Source organism: Molossus molossus, unplaced genomic scaffold (assembly GCF_014108415.1).
Source record: "Molossus molossus isolate mMolMol1 unplaced genomic scaffold, mMolMol1.p scaffold_m16_p_7, whole genome shotgun sequence".
NCBI lineage: Eukaryota > Metazoa > Chordata > Mammalia > Chiroptera > Molossidae > Molossus > Molossus molossus.
The window spans coordinates 49434610-49455689 of record NW_023425401.1 but is presented as its reverse complement, the minus strand read 5'-3'; the positions used below and the strand labels follow the sequence as shown (position 1 = coordinate 49455689).

The window sequence follows — 21080 nt, the reverse complement described above, 5'->3', positions numbered from 1 at the left end:
AACTACAGATCAAGGGCCAGGATCCAGCCCCTTTAAAGACAGGTAGCTTGTGAAGTCCAGGCTCATGAAGGGATCCCAGAGAAGTAGGTTGTTTTTTAGGATTCTCTTGCCCACTAGAATTAGTGTTAATGGGTCCCGAGAAATAAACCCAGGCAGAAAATTCAGAAAAAGGCAGGGAGGGTTGAAGAAGGGCGTTGTCTGTGTAGACCCCATTGGCTCATAGCAGATGACAATGATTCCAGTCCCCTTACCTGGTCGATGCCAGCCATAACTGTTCTGTCAGACTTAAATAGAATAGATTTTGGAAATAGGTTATTTTTAAACTTGTAGGAGATAAGCTTTGAACTGTTGCTGAAAGGGAATGGAAAGTAAAGGATAAACTCAAATGCCCCAAGTTGTAATAAATAAGGAAAATTTTGATTTGGTTCATCATTTGTAACATAAGCTATTGACATAAACCAAAATTATATATTTAATTAAAATTGCTTTAAACTAGATTAAATATACTACTTTACTAAGACTGTCAGAATATACTTGAAACATAAATTAATGCATGTTTATGGAATCTCAGCAATAGCAACAGTCATTTTTTATTTTTTACTCAGTCAAAATAATTATTACAATTTTTATAGAAAAAAATGAATTGAAAGACCATTTGGCTTTGCTGACATGATTAGATGCAAACCTATTGGAAAGTTAAATACCACATTTTTATTTACAAGGCAAGAAGGTACTGATGTTACCATGTGGTTCATGTAATTATCTCCTACATTCAGGAAAAGCATAAATTTCTAGAATTATAGTGTCATTGGAACATCTAAAAGCTCGTCTTCAAAAAACTACTCTAAGACAAATAACCCTAGAGGCGACCAACATATTTTTACATTTTCATTGTGCATTTAACTTAAAATAAGCTTTAAGACATGAGGATGATGAGACAATTGTATAGTGATTCAAAATAAAACATCTTAAAATGTCTGCATGCCCTTCATCAGTTAAGGTGAATAATCAAGGTTGCTCTTTTTTTCCTTCCCATTCAGTGCTGAGTACAAGAGAAGGACTAAATATGTTCAGAAAAGTCTTAATCCTGAGTGGAATCAAACAGTAATTTATAAAAGTATCTCCATGGAACAGGTATGCAATGATTATTTTCTGTGTGACAGATTTAGGATAATATAAAAATAATAATGACAAAATTATTGAAAGATTATGATCTAAAATTCAGAGAGAGAAAAACTACAAATAGAAGAGGGAGAAGACATCCATATTAAATAATTTACCAATAAGTTGTCTTTCAAAATGAGGTTTATTATTTGCCCTCTGGAAGATTTCTAATTTGACTATGAAGGTGAAGCTGGATGTAAATTGTAATATGGATTTTTGAATTTAAAATAAGTTAAATTCATCTGTAGAAATAAGGCAATGCTATTATATTTTTTGGCAAATTACTGAAACAAAAAATCTCTAATACAAACACTTTATCTAAATAACCTAAATAATTCTTAAAGATGGATAGCAACCCAAGAAGGTTGGGTTGTATAAGCTATTGGTTCTTTTCCAGCTCTCAAAATCCATGGTAATGTGATTTTATAAGATGAATCATCGTATTTCAGAAAGAAAATATAAAAATCCTCAACAGTTCATTGACTAGACATAATCATCATTATCATTTCTACATAGTTTTACAACCTATGAATCCAATGTAGTTAAAGAGTATTTACAGATTTTAATTTTTACTTTTAAAGATGGGGAAGATTAACAGGAAATTAGTAAAATTTACAAAATAGTGAGGTCTTATGATATTACACTAGGTTGGAGTATAAAATCATTGATACTTTACAGAATATTTAATATAAACCCACATAGTTTTAGATAACATTTAAAGTATTTTATGTAAATGAAAAGATTTCAAGGAAGTAAAAATAAATGAATCTATAACGGGAGTGTAATGAACATGTATGATGAGAAATTGTGTGAATGACATTTTTATTTGAACTGTAGCTCAAGAAGAAAACACTGGAGGTGACAGTCTGGGATTATGATAGATTTTCTTCCAATGACTTTCTTGGTGAGGTGAGCCTCCGATTTTCTTTTCCTCATTTGCTTTTGTTGTAAACTACCAATAAAAGCTTTATGCAAAGAATACATTCTTAACTGTATAAGATAACCACTTCTGGATAAAATCCCTTGGTGGATAGAATTTATTTTGTAACTACTCTTAAAGATAGACAGCAACTCAAGAAATGGTTTTTACTTTGCCACTTGATGTATTTTATAATTAACTTGCAAGATGAAATTCTTTTACTCATTTGCTTTATTACACAATATACACACAACAATCAAAGAATAACTATAACTATACATAAAATACCACCATGAACATTATGATTTAAACATTAAATATAGATTTAAGAATTTTTGCAGTTCTTTTTGTCCTTAGGATATATTCCACTAGGAACAGATATGGAATCAAATTGCTGTGTTTTGTTTTTTTAATCCTCACCCGAGGATATTTTTCCATTGATTTTTTTTTCAGATAGAATGGGAGGGAGGAAGGCAGAGAGGAAGAGAGAGAGAGAGAAACACTGATGTAAGAGAGACACATTGACTAGTTGCCTCCTGCACGACCCCAATCAGGGCCGGGGATCAAACCACAACCAAGGTATATGCCCTTGGCCACAGTGGAACCCGTAACTCTTTGGTCTGTGGACTGATGCTCTAACCGCTGAGCCAAACTGGCCAGGGCTCAGCATGCTGTGTTTTAAATTTTCATGGAGTAATCTTTCTCTGTGTGGTTATGCTACCAACTGAGTAGAGTTAAGTTCACTTATTTCATTTTGATTTTATATTTAAAGGATTACTTTTTTCAAAATTTTTACTGAATTTATTGGGGTAACGTTTATTAATATGTATATTACTTGTTTTGATAAAAAGATACATGATCATGCTTTGAATTCTAATGATTATGTTAAAAATTTGAGTTAAGTATACTATAGTATAAAATGAACTGGAATTTTTTAAAATGTGTTTTCAGGTTATTTAATTTTCAGGTTATTTAATGTTACATCAGGTCATTCATATATGCAGTATGATAATACATTTTTATTTCTTTCAAGTATTCAGAGCAAAATCTTTCAAAATATTTTAAGAAGCAAACTAGAAGAAAAATCAATAAAAACAGTTTTATATAAATCCACAGGGAATGTAACCTAAACATGAAATCTGTTAGAGTAGGTCAGATCCTGTGACTTTTTTTTTATCTAACATATTTCAAAAATATATATTTTCTGTAGTGATCTTTGCTTAGAGCAGAAGTTATAAATTATTGTTTTAAAAAATCACCTCCAAAAAGATGTAACACCTAAAAGATATATCCTTTTGATAGAGACAACAGAACACATTTGTGTAGTCTAGGAGATGTGAGGCCTTGTTTGATCCCAAGGCTCTGCACCTTGCTCCAACCACAAGCCCCATGCTGGGACAGCCATTGGACAACCTTAATCTTAGACAGGACTACTCTAGGATACAGTGTTATATCTGACTCAATGCCCTGTTCAAAAGACCTATTTATTGAAGTCCTTATAATTTATTATATTTACATGAATCTAGAACATATATTCATTGTGCCGGTTTTCAATTTTAATATCTTATCAAATCTAAGATGCCAGCAACAATAAATTGCACCTTTATTGATTAATAAAATTGATGAACCACTAAGAGAGGAGAGAATGCTGCCAATGTACCATGACACAGTGCTTTCTCATCATAAACTGTTAGTTCTCTCCGTATTTTAGATGTAAACTAAAGTATGTTTTAAAATAAAGGAAATATGTTAGTAATCGCAAGTCATGAATTCTTTTTTAATTTTGTTTCTCTTGTAACTAAAATCAAACAATCTTCAAAAATGCTAGCCATGATGAGGACTAGAATGTGTCCATTTAACCAAGTTTTACTTCGTACAGAGATTGACTGTTCACTCGACCTTTTTATATCATCACCAAAAATTTAATTAATAGTCAAAGATTTTATTCAGTCCAACTTAACCAAACATTCATTAAATATCTAGTGTGCACAAGTTGTTATTCCCAACATTGTGGGTGAAGAAAAATGAGGCAAACAGTCTCATTATCCTTGGGTTTATATATCCTTGAATAAATTTCAGATCACTGAAAAAAGTAATGATTTTATTATAGTTTAAGTTATACATTTTATTGACTCATTGTGCTTTTTTTTTTCAGGTGTTGATTGATTTATCTAGCACATCGCACCTCGATAACACTCCTAGGTGGTATCCTCTCAAAGAACAGACTGAGAGCATTGATCATGGCAAGTCCCACTCCAGTCAAAGCAGCCAGCAGTCCCCAAAGCCGTCTGTCATCAAAAGCAGAAGCCATGGTATCTTCCCTGACCCATCCAAGGGTAGGACATATTTCAAGTAGAAAAAGCTTTTGTCTTTTTGTTCACCCAGTATCTTTTTGAATATGAGTGCCAAAAATTGAATATTTATTGAAGGTTGAATTCTATTAGAGAGTATTTAATGTAATATTATGCAAGAATAATGGATATGGTATCAGGAGAAATGGGATGTAGTCTCAGATCAACACATGATTAAGTTTATGACCTTGTGATCTTCACCTCTCTGACTCTCTGTTTTTCAACCTGTAAAATGGAGAAAGTTGGGTTATATGAGCTATTGGTTCTTTTCCAGCTCTCAAAATCCATGATAATATAATTTTATAAGATGAATTGGGGTATTTCATAAATAAAATATAAAAATCCTCAACAGTTCATTGACTAGACATAATCATTATTATCATTTATACATATTTCTTCTAATTGTTTAATCCCTATTTTCATAGGTATATTCATATATGTTACATTATGATTATACATAATTTTGCATCTTGCTTTTTATTTATCTTATGAAAAACATGTTCCCCATGTCATCAAAATAATTTGTATGCTGATATTTACTTAGAACTTTTCTAAATGTTGGACTCAAGCTATTTCCATGATTTTTTAAAAAACAATTAATAATATTATTATTTTTTATTTTATTTTAAATCCTCACCTGAGGACATGTTTCTATTGATTTCAGAGAGAGAGGGAAGGAGGGGGAGGGAGAGAGAGAAAGAGAAACATCAATGTAAGAGAACCATCCATGGATTTCCTCCCATATGCAACCCAACCGGGGATCAAACCCACAACCTGGGTATGTGCCCTGACCTAGAATTGAACCTGCCACTGTTTGGTGTACGGGACAACACTCCAACCAATGGAGCCATACCAGCCAGGCAACAACTCATATTATTTTTTAAATATTAATGTCATACATTGCATTTGGCAATGTGCATGGCACTCACATTTGAATGAGCTTTTCCTTTGGGCGGTTCATTACCAATTACCCTACAACACAACATCAGTCCTCATCGCAAACTGAAGTACTGCCTGTATCAGATAACCATGTAGTATCTTAGCTTGATATGCTGAACTATTTATAAGTATTAAATACAAATTTTTATACTGGCCCTAAGTACTGCTTCCTTCTCTCCTCCTCTCAGAGATTATATCAAATTGAAAAGTGGCTCTTTGTCCATTAGAAAAGAATGGATTATAAGGGCAAGTGTTCTAGGAAATAGAAAACTGAGGCCACCCATGTCCAGTAAGCTTCCACTGAATTGACAGGCTAAACCACTGAATACAATGAGTGTTATAGATTGCTAATGGATGAGTTTGATCGATTATTTATGAATTCCACTTAGCCAGATCAACTCTGCCCTGATCAACATTCTGGAAGATCTTTAGTGTAAAGACCCCTCTCTCTGTGGCTATGTATGATGTGCATATACATTCTCAAAATCACCAGAAACAAGGATTCTACAATTTTCACTTTATTGTTTTTTTTAATCCTCACCCAAGGATACTTTTTTACATTTTTATCTTCAGATAGAGTGGGGAAGAGAGAGGGCTAGAGAGAGAAAAAGGGGAGGGGGTGAGAGAGAGAAACATCAATGTGGGAGAGATACATGGACTTGTTACCTCCCTCAAGACCCCAAGGCGGGGGTGAGAGGGGAGCTGGACTGCAACCCAGGTATGTGCCCTTGACCAGAATCGAACCTGTGACTCTTCGGCCGTGGGCCAATGCTCTATTGCTGAGCCAAACCGGCCAGGGCTACGATTTTCACTTTTAATATGTCCGAGCAACTCACGCACTTTCATCCAAGAATTCACTACATTTTTACTTTCAGCTCCTCCTGAGACAGTAGAAGCCTGTTGCCTCTTACCTGGTCCCCACTGGAATCAGCAGAGTTGCTTTGTGAACCTATAATGTGATGTATTCACTCACATAGGCTAGTTAGAGCGTGCCCCTGCCTTCTCAAACTTCTCTTCTCAGGATTTTCATCCCTTTGCTTTTCCTGTCCGAAATTGTTTCCCAAATGTTTAATCATGTGGCCGGATGGTCAACAGTTTCTTGAAAGAGCCAAAAAAAAAAAAAAAAAAAGAAGCAGATTAACCTAAATCTTTAAACAGTTTCAAATTATGTGAGACCAAGCTTGACAGGAGGAATGCCGGGGCAACTTTAACTCATGTTTTAATCTTTTGTAACCAGACATGCAAGTTCCTACCATTGAGAAATCCCATAGTAGCCCTGGTAGCTCGAAATCCTCATCCGAAGGCCATCTCCGCTCTCATGGACCATCTCGCAGTCAAAGCAAAACCAGCGTCACGCAGACCCACCTGGAAGACGCGGGGGCTGCTATAGCCGCTGCGGAAGCCGCCGTGCAACAGCTCCGCCTGCAACCAAGTAAAAGACGCAAATAAATTCCTCAGCATGGCAGCTTAATGTTCATCTGTTGCCTTTCTCTCCTGCTGTCCTCTCCTGTTTGCTTTCTGTCTCTGGCATACCCTGCTCACTCTGTTCTCTGTCCCTCTGTCTGTGTAAGAACTATCAAGACATAAATATGCTCTTTCTTACTTAGATTTTTTTTTTTTAACTTTACATAGACTGCAGTAAAACTGGCTGTTTCTCCTTTGTCTCCACCATCCATCCAACCTGGCTCATAGTATTTGGTAACTGTGTCTGTGATGTTTGCAGGCAAACTACGTTGTGTGTCCTTTCTGTGTGCCCGTAACTATCCTTCGGAATATAGGAAACAGAAGCACCGTGGCTGCCAATTTTCCAGGCATTACACCAAAAAAGCACACACACAGGCATGTAAACAGATTATACACGACATTCTCGCATCTAAAAACACTGAAAATTTGAGGTGGAAGAGTAATGTGACCAACAGTCAAGTGCTAGAACCCAGGGGGAAAGCCATTTCAAGCTTAAAAATATTAATGCATGTGAAATGTTATAGTTTTCCATGTGGGAATCTCTATGGTCTTTTGAAAAAAGAAATCTGTGAAGAAAATCACATTTCATACATTCTCAAGAAAGAATATAATATTATTATGTGCATAAGCATATGTGATGAGGCAGTAACCTCAGTAAGGAGCACAATGGGGTCCACTTGGTTGGATCACACTTTGTATATGTTAACAGAGAATTTATAGTTTGTTTTTTCTAACCATTGGAAATCTTTGAAAGTCAACATATAAATCAAAGCATAACAATGTACCCATCTTAACTGCTGTATTTTCATTTAAATTGTGAAAACTTAATCCATTGATATATAAAAATGTATGAAATAACAGAAATTTTTACAAATGTAGGTGCACTGTTACTTCCAAGAGGATTAGCCAGACGATGGAGAAAGAGTAACATTCTCCCCGTCTTCCAAAGTCATAATTTCCAAAGAAACAGCCAGTTTTAACCCCCTTTAGTGCTATGCATGTGGTGTCATTTTGGCATTTGAAAACACAACTTATTTCTATAGAGCAAAAGATCACTTCTGTTTGCATGACATTTAAGCTGGTTCCATCTGAGGATACGTACTCTGGGTTTCCATCTCACCCACACTGCCACAGCAGCACATAAAAGCGGTCAGTCTAATCATGCCAGGAAGCAGCACAGACACAGCATAGCAGGAGTCCTCCCCATTCAAAGAACTCAGTCTGATAATCTGCCTCCACCAGCCAATGGCAATCAAGACCAAAGCCAGCTAGCCCTCAGGAAGGTGATGTCTGATGGACCAGTCAAGCCAGAAGGAGGTGAGCAGAAAGGCACTATTCAAAGCACACAGCAAGAACATTCCCCAAATTTAAAGCCCTCATCTTTTAATTTTTAGAGATTGTCTGATAAAATATGTTTATCCACTTTTTAATGTGCTTTTGTGGGCATGGCATTTCAGGACTTCATCATCACCGTGTAAGTCCCAAGATCAGCCCCATAATATATTAACTACAGTGATTTGTATTTTTCTATGCACTGGGCATCTTTTGACTTTTGTTGGGAAATAGATTAACAGTATTCATATTACAGAATGGAATGCATGCTACTAACCTAATCTGTTCAAGCATGACTATAAATATGTTGCATTGTGATAAAACTTTAAACTGCTCACAGTTTGAGTTAGCATACCAGTTGATATGTAGATCAGTTTTTGTTACATATCATTTCAAGTGTAACTTTTAAAAAATTCAGTGGATTTTGGAAAATCTTAGAGGAAAGTAAAGGAAAAATTGTTAATGCACTCATTCACCTTTACATGGTGAAAGGTCTCTCTTTATCGTACAAACAGACATTTTCCACTCATGTTTCCATAGTTGTTAAGTGTATCGTGTTGGGCATGTGAATATCCAAGTGCCTGTGTAATAAATAAAGTATCTTTATTTCATTCATAAACTACTGGGTTCTGAGCCATTGTTATATGATGCAGTTTAAAATGAGTGTGTCAGTTTTTGCTTTCTCATTTGATTCCTTGCAATAAGAGTATTTATAGTTACTGCTCCATTGTTAGTGAGAGCTGTAATGATAGAGATTTTGAGAGTAGACCAAAGCTTCATGCAGAAAACATTGTAAGATAGATGGGAAATTATTTCCGAATAAAAGCACCAGCGCTTACAAAAACATGTAAATAAATAATGGAGCTGGACTACGCTTAGGTGATGCTCCCACTCTTTCTTTCTCCCACATCTGCTCTACTTCACACTCTTCTCAGGCTCCTGGACAGAGGAACACATTCTCTGAGCCCTGCTCTGGAGAGGCATCCAAACTCGATTCCATAGCTGTGCTCAGCAAAGAAAGCAAGTCTCTATCTGTCCCTAACTTGACCCAACATTTGTGGAATTTTCCGAGAAAGAGTGCCTCTGCCAGTGACGGGAATCAAAGGGGGGCGATTATAAAATTATCCTCAAATTTAATTCAAAAACATATATAAAATAAAGGCTTTTTAAAAAATAGGAGAGCAGCATTTGCCTCTGTAAGTCTCTGCCAGCCCTAAATACTTGATTTTATGATTGTATAGTTTCCACAGAATTAAAATCAAATCTTGTACTATCCTATAGAATGTCTCTTTATTATCAGAAAATTTTAAAAAGGTAATACACTCTTGTCCCAATTAATCAGGCACATAGGGGCCGTGGAAGATGTTTGTGGCAGTACAGAGGGCAAAACACTGATGTTAGCTGGCTAGAAATTTTCTAAATTGGCACTATACCCCTTGTCTTATTACTAGGGCTCAGCCTTTGCTTTCTAAACAACTGGTTTAAGTAGTAGCATAATTCTGAAGGTGCCCAAGTTATAGATGAGTGCCAAAGCGCAACTTCCCCTTTCTAGTTATCCTTACCAGTACTTTTCAAAAGTACTTAAAATTCCTCTTCTCGCCTTTTCTCCATCAACAAGGTGTGTTGATTTCTCAATGGTATTCATTTTCTACACCTTCAAATATTTTATAATCATAAATATCGAAGTAGTCAACTGCTTACCTTATTTCACAGTCTATGTTCAATTATGATTTAAGTATTACTGTATAATATTTTGTCTGTTTTTTTTCTAGATAGTGTTGTTAAAATTTGTAGTAAATTGTTTTTAATCCCCTTTCTTTGAATAATACTCTAATAGATATTCTCATACATTTACATTTCTATGATTTAATCTTGAAATCATTTTTATTGAAACTACAGTCAAAAGGAACTCAAGATATCATAGCATAGATTCTTGTTTAATTTTATTCTAATAGCTGATAAAGCAAATGTCCTGTTTTCTAAAATACAAATATATCCCTGCTACTATAAATGTACCAACAATATAATTCAACCATGCATTTTGCCAACAGATGACAAATATAGGATTAAATTTATATAAAATGCCATATAATGACTTCAAAACGCAGAGAGAAAAAATTGGTAAGAGATGTAAACATATAAAGAGCCATAAAGTTCCTCTTCACTGACTGCATAAATAAGTATTGGTGGTAATTTTAAGGTATTAAATAAAAGTCTCCCATTTCAAACCTCACAATCGAGTTCATATAATCCCATCTGCATTCTGAAAATAATGAATAATGCTGTGCATTGAAGCAGTTCTCCACGCCGAACGAAGTGTTTAGTCACCCGTTTTCTCATTTTATCACACCTAGTAGGTGAGGCAGTCATTGCAGATATTTTTCTGAATAAGCAATTAGAGAGTCAGAGGGCTAGGATAGGAAAACACACAGGTAGGATTTTTCAAAATCGTCACTTTAACCCTTGTCTTGTCACTAGGCCTGAGCCTTTGCTTTTTAAATACACTGGCGCCTTTGAAATCAAACTCTCCTGATTTCAATAAAAACAACTGTCATTTACTTATTTGCAACTCAAGCTCCAACAGATGATTAGAGATTGCTAGAAATGCTGGCAGAATACAGTTTAAACGTGCTCTACCTACATGACCCTCTTTTGTGAAGGCTGATGATAAGCTGCCGCAAACCACGAAAAGAAATACCTCTCACTGCGCAAGCGCCACGCGGCCTGAGCGGAGCCAGCGCAGGACCAGGCTGTGTGGCATCTGCGGTTATTTCCGTCAAGGGTGACGAAATTGTCCCTAGAGAGCTTTTCAAATTGTTCTTTTTCCCTGAGCTTTTCAGCAGATTTCTGCTTAAAGAAGCATAGAATATGGGTTAGGCAAGAATTATGGGTTGAGCCAAGAGGAGCGTTTCCTCCCCCTCCGGAGTTCAGCTGCCTGCTAGGAAGCCCGAGGGGAGACTGGACAGATTGTGCCCGATCATCCGGATCCCTAACAACTCTGTTTTTGTTTAGAAATCCCTGGAAATGGCTTTTTCAAGCCAGTTGTTTTGGTTGAACACAGGCCCAGCCTTTTCAGAAGGTGACACCAACCAGGGAAGAGAGTTTAAGAAGTAAAGTTTTTTTTTATGTTTTTTTTTTTTTTAACCATACCACAATGAAAACAAATCGAAGCATTCTTAAAAACCTTGAACATGAATTTATTCGACATCCAATATATTACATTCTAAATGCAGTTTGTAATTCCTGAGCTATTTCTCTTTGATACTAAGATTTTTGGTGCGTTTTCAGCTGGGAACTGTAATGCAGGGTGAGGAGAAAGTCCCTCTGCCCTGGGCCATGAGAGCTGGCGGGATGGGTGGCGAGGTTAGGTGAGAAGATGAATCATTGAATTAGTGGTGTGAGGGATGGATTGTGACTGAGTCCCATGGTGCGGCCGAATTGTAGGAGAAAAGCCTGAAGCTGCTTCCACAGACCGACCGCTGCTGAAAACTCCACTTTCAATGTGTCTCATTGCACCTGTCAAAGAAGAGCCGGTGTCTGACGGGCCGGGGGATCTGTACCGAGCTCTCTGTGGGAGCCGCTGTCTTGGGCAGGCGGCAGTGGGGGGCTGGGCTGGGAGCAGGGTGGGGACGGGAGTGACGGGGATTTTACAGGTGTTAGCTCATCAGCGTCTCACTCCCTGCGAACCGAAGTAGAGGGTCGCTTTGGTCAGAAGGAATTTAGCATCCCCTGTTTATGGAAAGGAGAGGTGTCAGAAAGGGAGGTCAAGGAGAAGAGAAATCAGAAAGAGTTCGTTCTGAGGTGAAGTTTTATGAAATATTTGTAACAAGTTAATAAAAATAGATTTACATTCCTCATTTCAATGTGTTCTTTAAAAAAGAAAAAAATAGTTTTTCTAAAAAAAAACAAAAACCGTGGATAGTTCAATATGAACAGAAATTGAAACTGTAATGATTTGAACAGAGCAAACATCCAGTAAAATCTGAGAGAATCAAACTGGATATCAGCTTTCAAAGTTCCATGCCTATTTCTCTGAAAGTGAGGGTCTGTAAGAATCAAAATGATCTCTTTCTAAGGTTTTGTTTTTAAATTTCCATATTTTCTTAGAATGATTGATTATGCATTTTCAACTCTTTCTGTAATCATCTAACATTTATTGTCAGAACTGTCTCTGCCACACTGCAGAGACCCAGACAGTAAATGAATAGCTCTGGCTCTGTGACTGCCTCTTGTTTATGGACCTTCATTTGCAAAGGTGAAGTCACTGACCTACCATCAATGGAATACTTTCCTTCTTTTCTAGTAGTAGCCATGGGTCTGCACTAAGCCACCCACATGACGTATGTCTGATTCACACAGGGGATTTATATGTTCATTTCATCTGACAAGAGTAGCAAGACCAACTGGCCTTTCTAAGTATCAAACTTGTCTTCAGTATTGCTGTCCTTAGTCAAATGATCAAGCTATGGGCCTATATAATTGGATGTCACTGTTAATACATTATCTGAGAAGAAGAGAAAGGCCTAATTTTAACCTGTCAAAGTCCCTTAAATACTATTTATGATGTGTCTTTAACAAAGTTCAACTTAATTTTTAAAATGCAATTTATTTTACTTTGGGCTCAAGAAAATTATTTTTTTTTTTAAGTTAATTTATGAATTTACCACCAGGGAGCAGAACCCTGAGGAAATGAGACAGACAGGTAAATGCTGATGGAGAAAAGGAACCAGAAGCATGAAGCATGAGGAGGCTGATGGGGGGGGGGGGCACAGAGAGGGCTGGACACAAAGTACCATATGACACGGGGCTGGGTACATCACCAAATGCGGAGGCGGGATCCAGGAAAATGCCACCTAAGGTGGAGGAATTCCAAAGACATTATCTGGCTACTTAACAGTATTGCCTAAATCCAGATGTCCATGAATTACTTACTTTTTCCCCACTCTTCATCCACATGCATCACATTATGTAAAACCATGGTGTGTCATCCATTCTTCATTGTATAAGATAATTTTGGGGGGGAGAGGGGAACATATGAATGTGGGATAGGATAAAAGGCGTCTTCATGTGTACTGAGGCAGACTGGTAAACTGTCCTTTCCTCTTTTTATTTTATTACTGTGTGGAATGTGTAAATATATAATTAATCATTCAGGAACCACTTATGGATTTTAAATAAAAACAAATTACATATAGCCCTGGCCAGTTTGGCTCAGCGGTTAGAGCGTCGGCCTGCGGTCCGGAGAGACCCAGGTTCGGTTCCTGCTAAGGGCACGTACTTCGGCTGCGGGTTGTCCCCGGCCCTGGTTGGTCGTGTGGGTGGCAGCCACTCGATGTGTCCCTTTCACATCGATGTTTCTCTCTCTCCCTTCCTCTCTCTCCCTCCCACTCTATCTGTACAAAAAAATGGAGAAATATCCTCGGGTGAGGATAAAAAAAAAAAAAATTACATATAGAGTTTTGACTGGGGAATAGAGTTTTTTAGAAAAAATAAGAATAATGTAGGTATGTAATCATAGCTTAATACTTTAATAATTTAGTATCTTTATGATGCTGAAAGATGTAATTTAATTAATTAGTTAAATTGACAATTTGAACAGAAACTAATCACAATATTGATACTAATATTACAAATAAAACAAGAACAGCCCTAGTTGGTTTGGATCAGCGGTTAGAGCGTCGGCGTACGGACCAGAGAGTCCAGGGTTTGGTTCCACTAAGGATACATAGCTCGGTTGTAGTTTGTCCCCGGCCCCAGTTGAGGTCATGTGAGTGGCAACCACTGGATGTGTCTCTCTCACATCAATGTTTCTCTCTCTCTCTCTTCCTCCTGCTCTATCTGAAGATGAATGCAAAAACAAAACAAAACAACAAATCAAACAAGAACAGATACGTTTTGAGAAGAAAATGCTTGAAAAACATCAGGAGCATGGATCCTGATTTTTAAATAAATAAGAAAGACAGTAGGATAAAGTTTCTGCTGTATTTGTTCTTACAAGAAAACAGTAGGAAAATTGGCTTTTCCTCATTACAAGCTCAAAACCACATTATTTAAAATTCTAATGGTCACATTATAATTTATTCTTATTCTTTATATAAAATAAATTTGTAATCTATATAGAAAGATATAGAAAATGGACTTTTATCCTCTATAAATCAAATTTCTCTGTAAGTAAATAGCTATTGGATTACTATTTTGACTCCATCCAACTACTAATGTAAAAGAAAATTTTTTAAGTTTATGTAAAGAAAACACCTTTTGTGGAAGAATTTACATTATTTTATGCCAGCAAATTTCATTATTTACACTAGGTTTTTGCATATCATAAAGTATCTTTTTAAAACAAACTAAGAACAGATAAGCAAATTGTTGTGAAACATATAATATTAAATTCAGATCTTACATTTCTAGAGTTTTGAAGTTCTGGATGGAATAAGTTTTGAAGAAGCTTTAAACGTTAAAAAGGATAATAATATCAATAATAATAAATCTTTTCAAGAAAGGCTAACAACTTGATTTTTTTTTTAGCATAAAAATAAATTGGTATTTTTCTCATTTTCACATTTAATACTTTATTTCTAAAACTGTAGATCAGACCAGTAATTCTCACAGAGTGTTCATTGACCCTGGGGGGTTCCAGATACCTCTGTAGGGGTCTGCAAGGTAAAAAAAAATCTGAGGAATGTTAAGATGTTATTTTCTTTTTTTACTCTCATTCTCAAGTGTACAGTGGAGTTTTACTGCACTTGCATGAGATGTCAGGACATCATTGCATTGATGGCTAATTGAAAATGTACTTGATTGTTTATTTTCAATTTTTTAAAATTTTGAATATGATAAATATTAATAGATATAACTCACATAAAACAAAGTTCTTTGGTGAATTCCATAATTTTTAACAATGTAAAAGGGATCTTGAGATCAAAATGTTTAAGAGCCATTGATCTATATCTATGCACAATCATAGTTTTTCTAATGGCCAAAGATGTTGAATGATTAGAGATTTTTTCCAAGATATAATGATCATATTTGTCTCTAAATTTTGTATGCCTGGTATCTGTTATATTGCATTTCAGAATCCCTTCTTTCCTTTCTCATTTAATGTTAATTTATAATTATCAAGATTGACCAGTGAAAATTTTCATTTTATATTCTTATTCAAAATATTTTATTGAAAGTGCTTTAGATTAAATTATGATTATATGTCCATATTAATTATTCCTTACTTTTAAAATCTGACTGGTCAGCTGCCTATCAGCAAATCAAGCTGTTCCCAAACTAAGGTGGAGTGAGAGGGAGTATTATAAAGGCAGAATAAGTTTTATGTGTCCTTATTTTGAAGATAAAATTTATTGGAAAAACAATTGCTCATAATATTTTTTTTAAAAAATTCATTGTGTTATGTGTATTACTGAACCCATATACTACAAATTAATTGTGCTGGCAGAAATAACAATAGAAAAACTGAAGACTATCACTTTGATTCAAATTTGAGGAAAACTAAGTTTTTTTACTTCTTAGCAAATTCATGATCCTGAATTTTCAAGCGTATAATTTAGCATGTTTCAAATAAGTTAAAAAGGTAATTCTGAAAATATGTATTTATCATTTACAGAAAATATTTTCTGAATTATCTATATGAATTGTTCATCATTTATTTACATTCATATATACATTTATTTTTTAAATGAATATTATGTTCCAGAACTCTTCAAAGTGTTAGTGATACTGCAGTAAGCAAAATAGACAAAAATCACTGTCCCTTGACTTTTCCACCTTAGTAGTGTTTATTGAATAATCAAAGATATCTGGGAAGAATTATAAAGAATGAGAAAGCATGAGTTTTGTCTACCTTTAACTGGGATTGAAAGAGAAAAATACAGTTAGTCATTTACTTAAGTTTACCTGCATGATCATGTTTAGAAATTTCTGGAAGTATAATTAATTATATGTTTATTTGTTCTGCCTCTGATTCTCACTAATTATCTTTATAGTCCACTGTGATATAATCAACTACAGGGGGAGAAAAAGTATTTGAAAATGATTTATTTGGAGAAGGTAGATCAATGGAATTAATGAGAGAGGTTAGGCCCCATTGGACATGTCTTTATAAAATAATTGTCCAAACTCTTCTTTTCTTAGTAACCATTGACTACATTTGAGTGATATGAAAAAAAACTATTCAGTTTTTGTTGTAACACTGGCCATACATATTAGTCTACTATTATTAATTTGTATTTATTTATATCAGAAATATATATATATATATATTTTAGCAGGATTTTTATATAAATCAAACTATTTGGATTTCATTTAAGGACTGTATCCTTGTTATCGAAGGATTCATGATCTAAGTTATTAGTTTAAGAATTATGTAACAAGCCCTGGCCAGTTTGGCTCAGCAGTTGGAGTGTAAGCCTGCGGACCAGAGAGTCCCAGGTTCAGTTCCTGCTAGGGGCATGTACAAAAAAATTTAAAAAATAAAATAAAATAAAAAAGAATTATGTAACAACATTTTTCAAAGCTTTTTATAATTACTCAAACAGTTGTGTGTTTTGCAAGTAAACTGTAAGACAGAATATTTCTGCTTCAAAGAAAAATGAAAAGAATGTTGAAAACTTAAGGATTACCCTTGAAGACTTGATGTAGATCTTGAATGATTTTTTCTTTCAAATATTATGCTCCCTACCATTAATCTTTTAAAGGCGTTTTAACAATTGTGCTAGCATCTTTTAGCACAAAACCAAAACTTGGTATTTGATAAATTCTTTGTTCTATTTATTTAGACATACCTGGAATTATAACCTAAATTTATTAAATATAAAATAAACGCACTGTCTTAATTTTCATTTAGGAAAACATCCTAAACTTTTTTTCCCATTATTTATTCTGAAATTTTGGTCCCCACTGAATCTGCATTTACCTTAAATGACTTCTTCCAAAACCAGTTCTAAACCAAAAGCACTTTTAAAAAGGAGGATGCACTTAAACGGCAATATTGTAGCATAAAGCAAGGACTGTAGTGTACTGAGCCATCACATATATTTAAGTAAGAAAAAATTCTCTCTACCATGTTATTAAACTAACTGTACTCTCATTTCCAAACACCTATTATATTGAAGTTATATAATATTACTTCTGTTCTCTGAGTGATCATTGAAACTATTATCTACAAAGACAGAGAATGAGTGAATAGCGAATATGGGGGATATCTGAAAATTACTGATGGTATTAGATAAAAGCAGATTATTAATGATCATTAAAATGTCTTGAGAAAGTCAGTCATGAAGTCGTAGTGGATGGAGGAGGAGGGTGTGGACGAGAGTCAGAGTTCCACCGCCGTTCCTGCTGCTCAGCAGACAGGTCACATCTCCGTCTCTCTGAACAGCGCTCTGTGAATATGGAATATGTGGAGACATATTTTAATTTTTATAAAGAAAAGGGATACGTCAACACTCCATTTCTCATAGTTTGTTATAAATTTTTAATCTTCATTTTTTAAACCAATAATTTTTCATTAAAAAGATTCCAGTATCATCCTTTCTTTGTCTTCCACCCCCACCACACACACACACGTTTACAAATGACTGATGTAGAAGTCAGAATGATCTATTTTCCATATTTTTATTTGTGAAAACTTGTAATTTGGGAGTATGTGGACAATCCTACAAATAACTATTATAACTACCTATACCATTTTACTAGTATCTTGATTTCTTTTAAATTTTTCAAAATTGGATAATGAATATACTGAAGTAAAGTTTAAAAAAATTAAACTTCTAAAGTTCTTATGAGATGCAGCATCTCATCTTAAATAATTGGGCATAATTCAAGGGAAAACTACCAAATAATGCTAGTAACAATAGAACTTAAAACCTGACATTTTCAGGTACACACTCAAAACAAATCAACAGATGAGATAAAACTGCAGTCTCTTTAGTAATGGAAACAACAGAAATAATAACAGATGGATAAAGAGCTTGAAATAGGTAGTGGTAGTGAGGAGACAGTAGAAAAGGTCACTACAGTAAATACTGGCTAAGTTAAAACTAGTTAAAGAAAAAACATACATGCTATAAATACATAATTTCTAAAACAGCCAGATGGTTATTTCAGTTCCATTATTAAACTATGCATATAAACAAAACAATTATTAAATGATTTCTCTTCATTTCAAACAGTTGATCTTAAATCCTATAAACTGTATTTATGAAGATAATATTAATAGTGTATCAACCAAGTAATTTGGAAAACTGCAGGCTACCTACATTATCAATTATTCCTGAAATATTTGGAAATAGCTTTGAGCTTGACCAAAGATATGAAACCAGTGGTAGAACATCATAGGCAGCAAGACTTTATATATTCCTAGCACTGAATTCTGATATAGGCAGAGAGACCTCACAATCCTAATCTGACATAATTGGATGTGAAGAGAAGTGGATTCGTTTTGATTCTCTTTCTTTCATTAATTAGCGTATGAACTGAAACAAGTCACTTAATTTTCCTGGGCTTAGTTTTTCTGTGAGTGAAATCACGGGTCAGGAGCAGGTTATCTCTAGAGCCTTTACCAGCTTTTGATTTCCATGGTTATAAAGTTGTCTTCAATGCTGATCAGCGGACTTTGAGCACAGCACCGCCATCGTGTGGTAGGTACAGAGATAGTTCTCTATTTTAAACACAGAGGCAGGGGGGAAACAAAACAAAACCCAGAAAACTAATTGAAGACAGATGTGCAGTCAAAGCGACACTATCAAGTTTAATTAAGATTAGCCACAGTGGAGTAATAAAACAGAATGATGTCTAACCATCTATCATTTGAAGAAAATGAAGAGGTCAGAATATTTAAAGCAGATTAAATTGCCTCACAAAAGGCAAAATTTGTTTACCTGAAATGTCCCCTTAATAATAGAGTCACAAAACTAATTCAACACCCTAGGGTTGATTCCTCTAGGGAACAGGGACCCTTTCTACAGGAGTGTGCTTATTTAATCATATACTTATTTAATACATTCTTGCTTCTGGTTGGTACTTGATAGTAAATACAGGAATTCACAAAGAAAGGATGCACAGAATGTATGCTCCAAAAATGTTTTATTATTATTTTTTTTAATCTTTACCTGAGGATATTTTTTCCACTGATTTTTAGAGAGAGTGGAAGGGAGGGGGGAGGGGGAGAAAGAGAGAGAGGAGAGAGAATCATTGATGTGAGAGAGACACATTGATTCATTGCCTCCCACACATGCCCTGACGGGCCAGGGATCCAATCTGCAACCCAGATATGTGCCCTTGATCAGGAATCGAACCCATGACCCTTTCATGCATGGACCGATGCTCTAACCACTGAGAATTCTGACCAGGGCAAAGGTTTTATTATTAAATAAACTTCAATTCTTCTGTAAAATAAACATTTCTCGTATGTAATACACAAGCACATAATATATTCATGCATAACAGGTCTATGATTTCTAAAACTCTAAGAGTTGGAAGAGTTAAGCAGAGGTAGAATATTTTTACATTGTTAATTTTGAATAAAATTATGGAGAATCTCATTTAGTTTTAATATATTATTTTCTTCAGGAACATAGAAATACAAAGAAGTAAAAACACAAGTACTAGTGTCTACAATAGCACCCTCTGGTGGTTCCTATACATATTATTTTCTATCATCATTCCAATGTAATTGTATATAAAATCCATGGTCTGTTATAAACTTTTTCTGAAGTTCACAAAGGTGTGCTCTCTCGTGTTTAGTGTATGATTGTTAAATATATTTTTTAACCAAACCAGTTTTGTGGGGAGTGGAAACAAAATGTCTAGTTGAATGATGACATGTTTTTATACAGCATGGCATTAAACAAGAAATCTATGATTTATATAAAACACACAGCTGGATAAAAAGTGAGATATTACTAAATCATTCAGATGTTTTAGTTGTTTGGTTAAGGAAAAGGATTATTAATTTATTAAATATTGCTTCAGCATAGTTTCAGGATAAGCTTTTAAGAAAGCTACAATGGAGAAAACACAGGCCCTGCTTTGAACAATGACATGAATATAACAACTACAATCAAAGATAGAAAGTGGCTAATTATACAGTTCAATTTACTTTATAAATGTTCATCATTATTTATCACAGTCCTATTATATTTTCATTTTTAAGTTATTTTTAATTCTTTTCTGTAATACCAAGTACACAATCTGAGTTTCTTCTAAATAAGTTGAAGAAAATATTAAACAAACATTATAAATATCATTCTGTTTCTGCAAACATAGTCCTATGGGTTACCAGTAATTCATTGGTCACTGGCTGTTTAACAGGACTCCAGCCTTTTTCTAAATAACTGTTTCCAACTACAGATACCCGATTGTAATTGACTAATAAACATTTCTTTTTTTCCCCCCTATTCTGAGAAAGTGATCCTACTATCACTGGAATAGACATAAAAATTTCTGGTAGCTTTAGAGAATGTGTTGTTCTGAAATGAGGGAAAAGCTAGAACTTTTGCAAGATTGATCCTGACACCCTGGTGATGGTTTTCCTGCCTTCACGTGGTTTCCCTTGCCATATCTATATTTTTCACTTGGTTATGCTGATTAGGTTAAAGTTACAATACGTCAAAAGTCATTATGCTTATGTATAGTTTTTTAAAGAAAAATGTAGATATCTTAGGATCATTAAACAATTATCAACTATTCATCCAGTAGTGTGAATCTATCCATCTGCTTACAAAACTCCTGACTAAACAGAGATGTATCTGTGGAAGGGAGACTCTTAATATAGTAGCCGAGTAGTACATGTCTACAGTTAGAAGAGAAGCCAGGCAAACTTTTTTTCAGGGACTAGATAGACTCAAAGACACTAGGAACAGTCATGGATGAGAGGTTGGGGAATGGCAAGACGAAGAAGA

The 21080-nt window shown here is 34.9% G+C and overlaps 1 protein-coding gene across 1 annotated transcript in view; it reads left to right on the top strand.

Moving 5' to 3' along the window:
- PCLO (piccolo presynaptic cytomatrix protein) overlaps positions 1–21080 on the top strand; it is a 416657-nt gene that overhangs the window by 345189 nt on the left and 50388 nt on the right. The window contains exons 17-20 of the mRNA XM_036247507.1: positions 1041–1134; positions 2002–2073; positions 4239–4419; positions 6611–6805. Coding sequence (XP_036103400.1) covers positions 1041–1134; positions 2002–2073; positions 4239–4419; positions 6611–6805 — 542 coding nt within the window. The remainder of the gene's footprint in view (positions 1–1040; positions 1135–2001; positions 2074–4238; positions 4420–6610; positions 6806–21080) is intronic.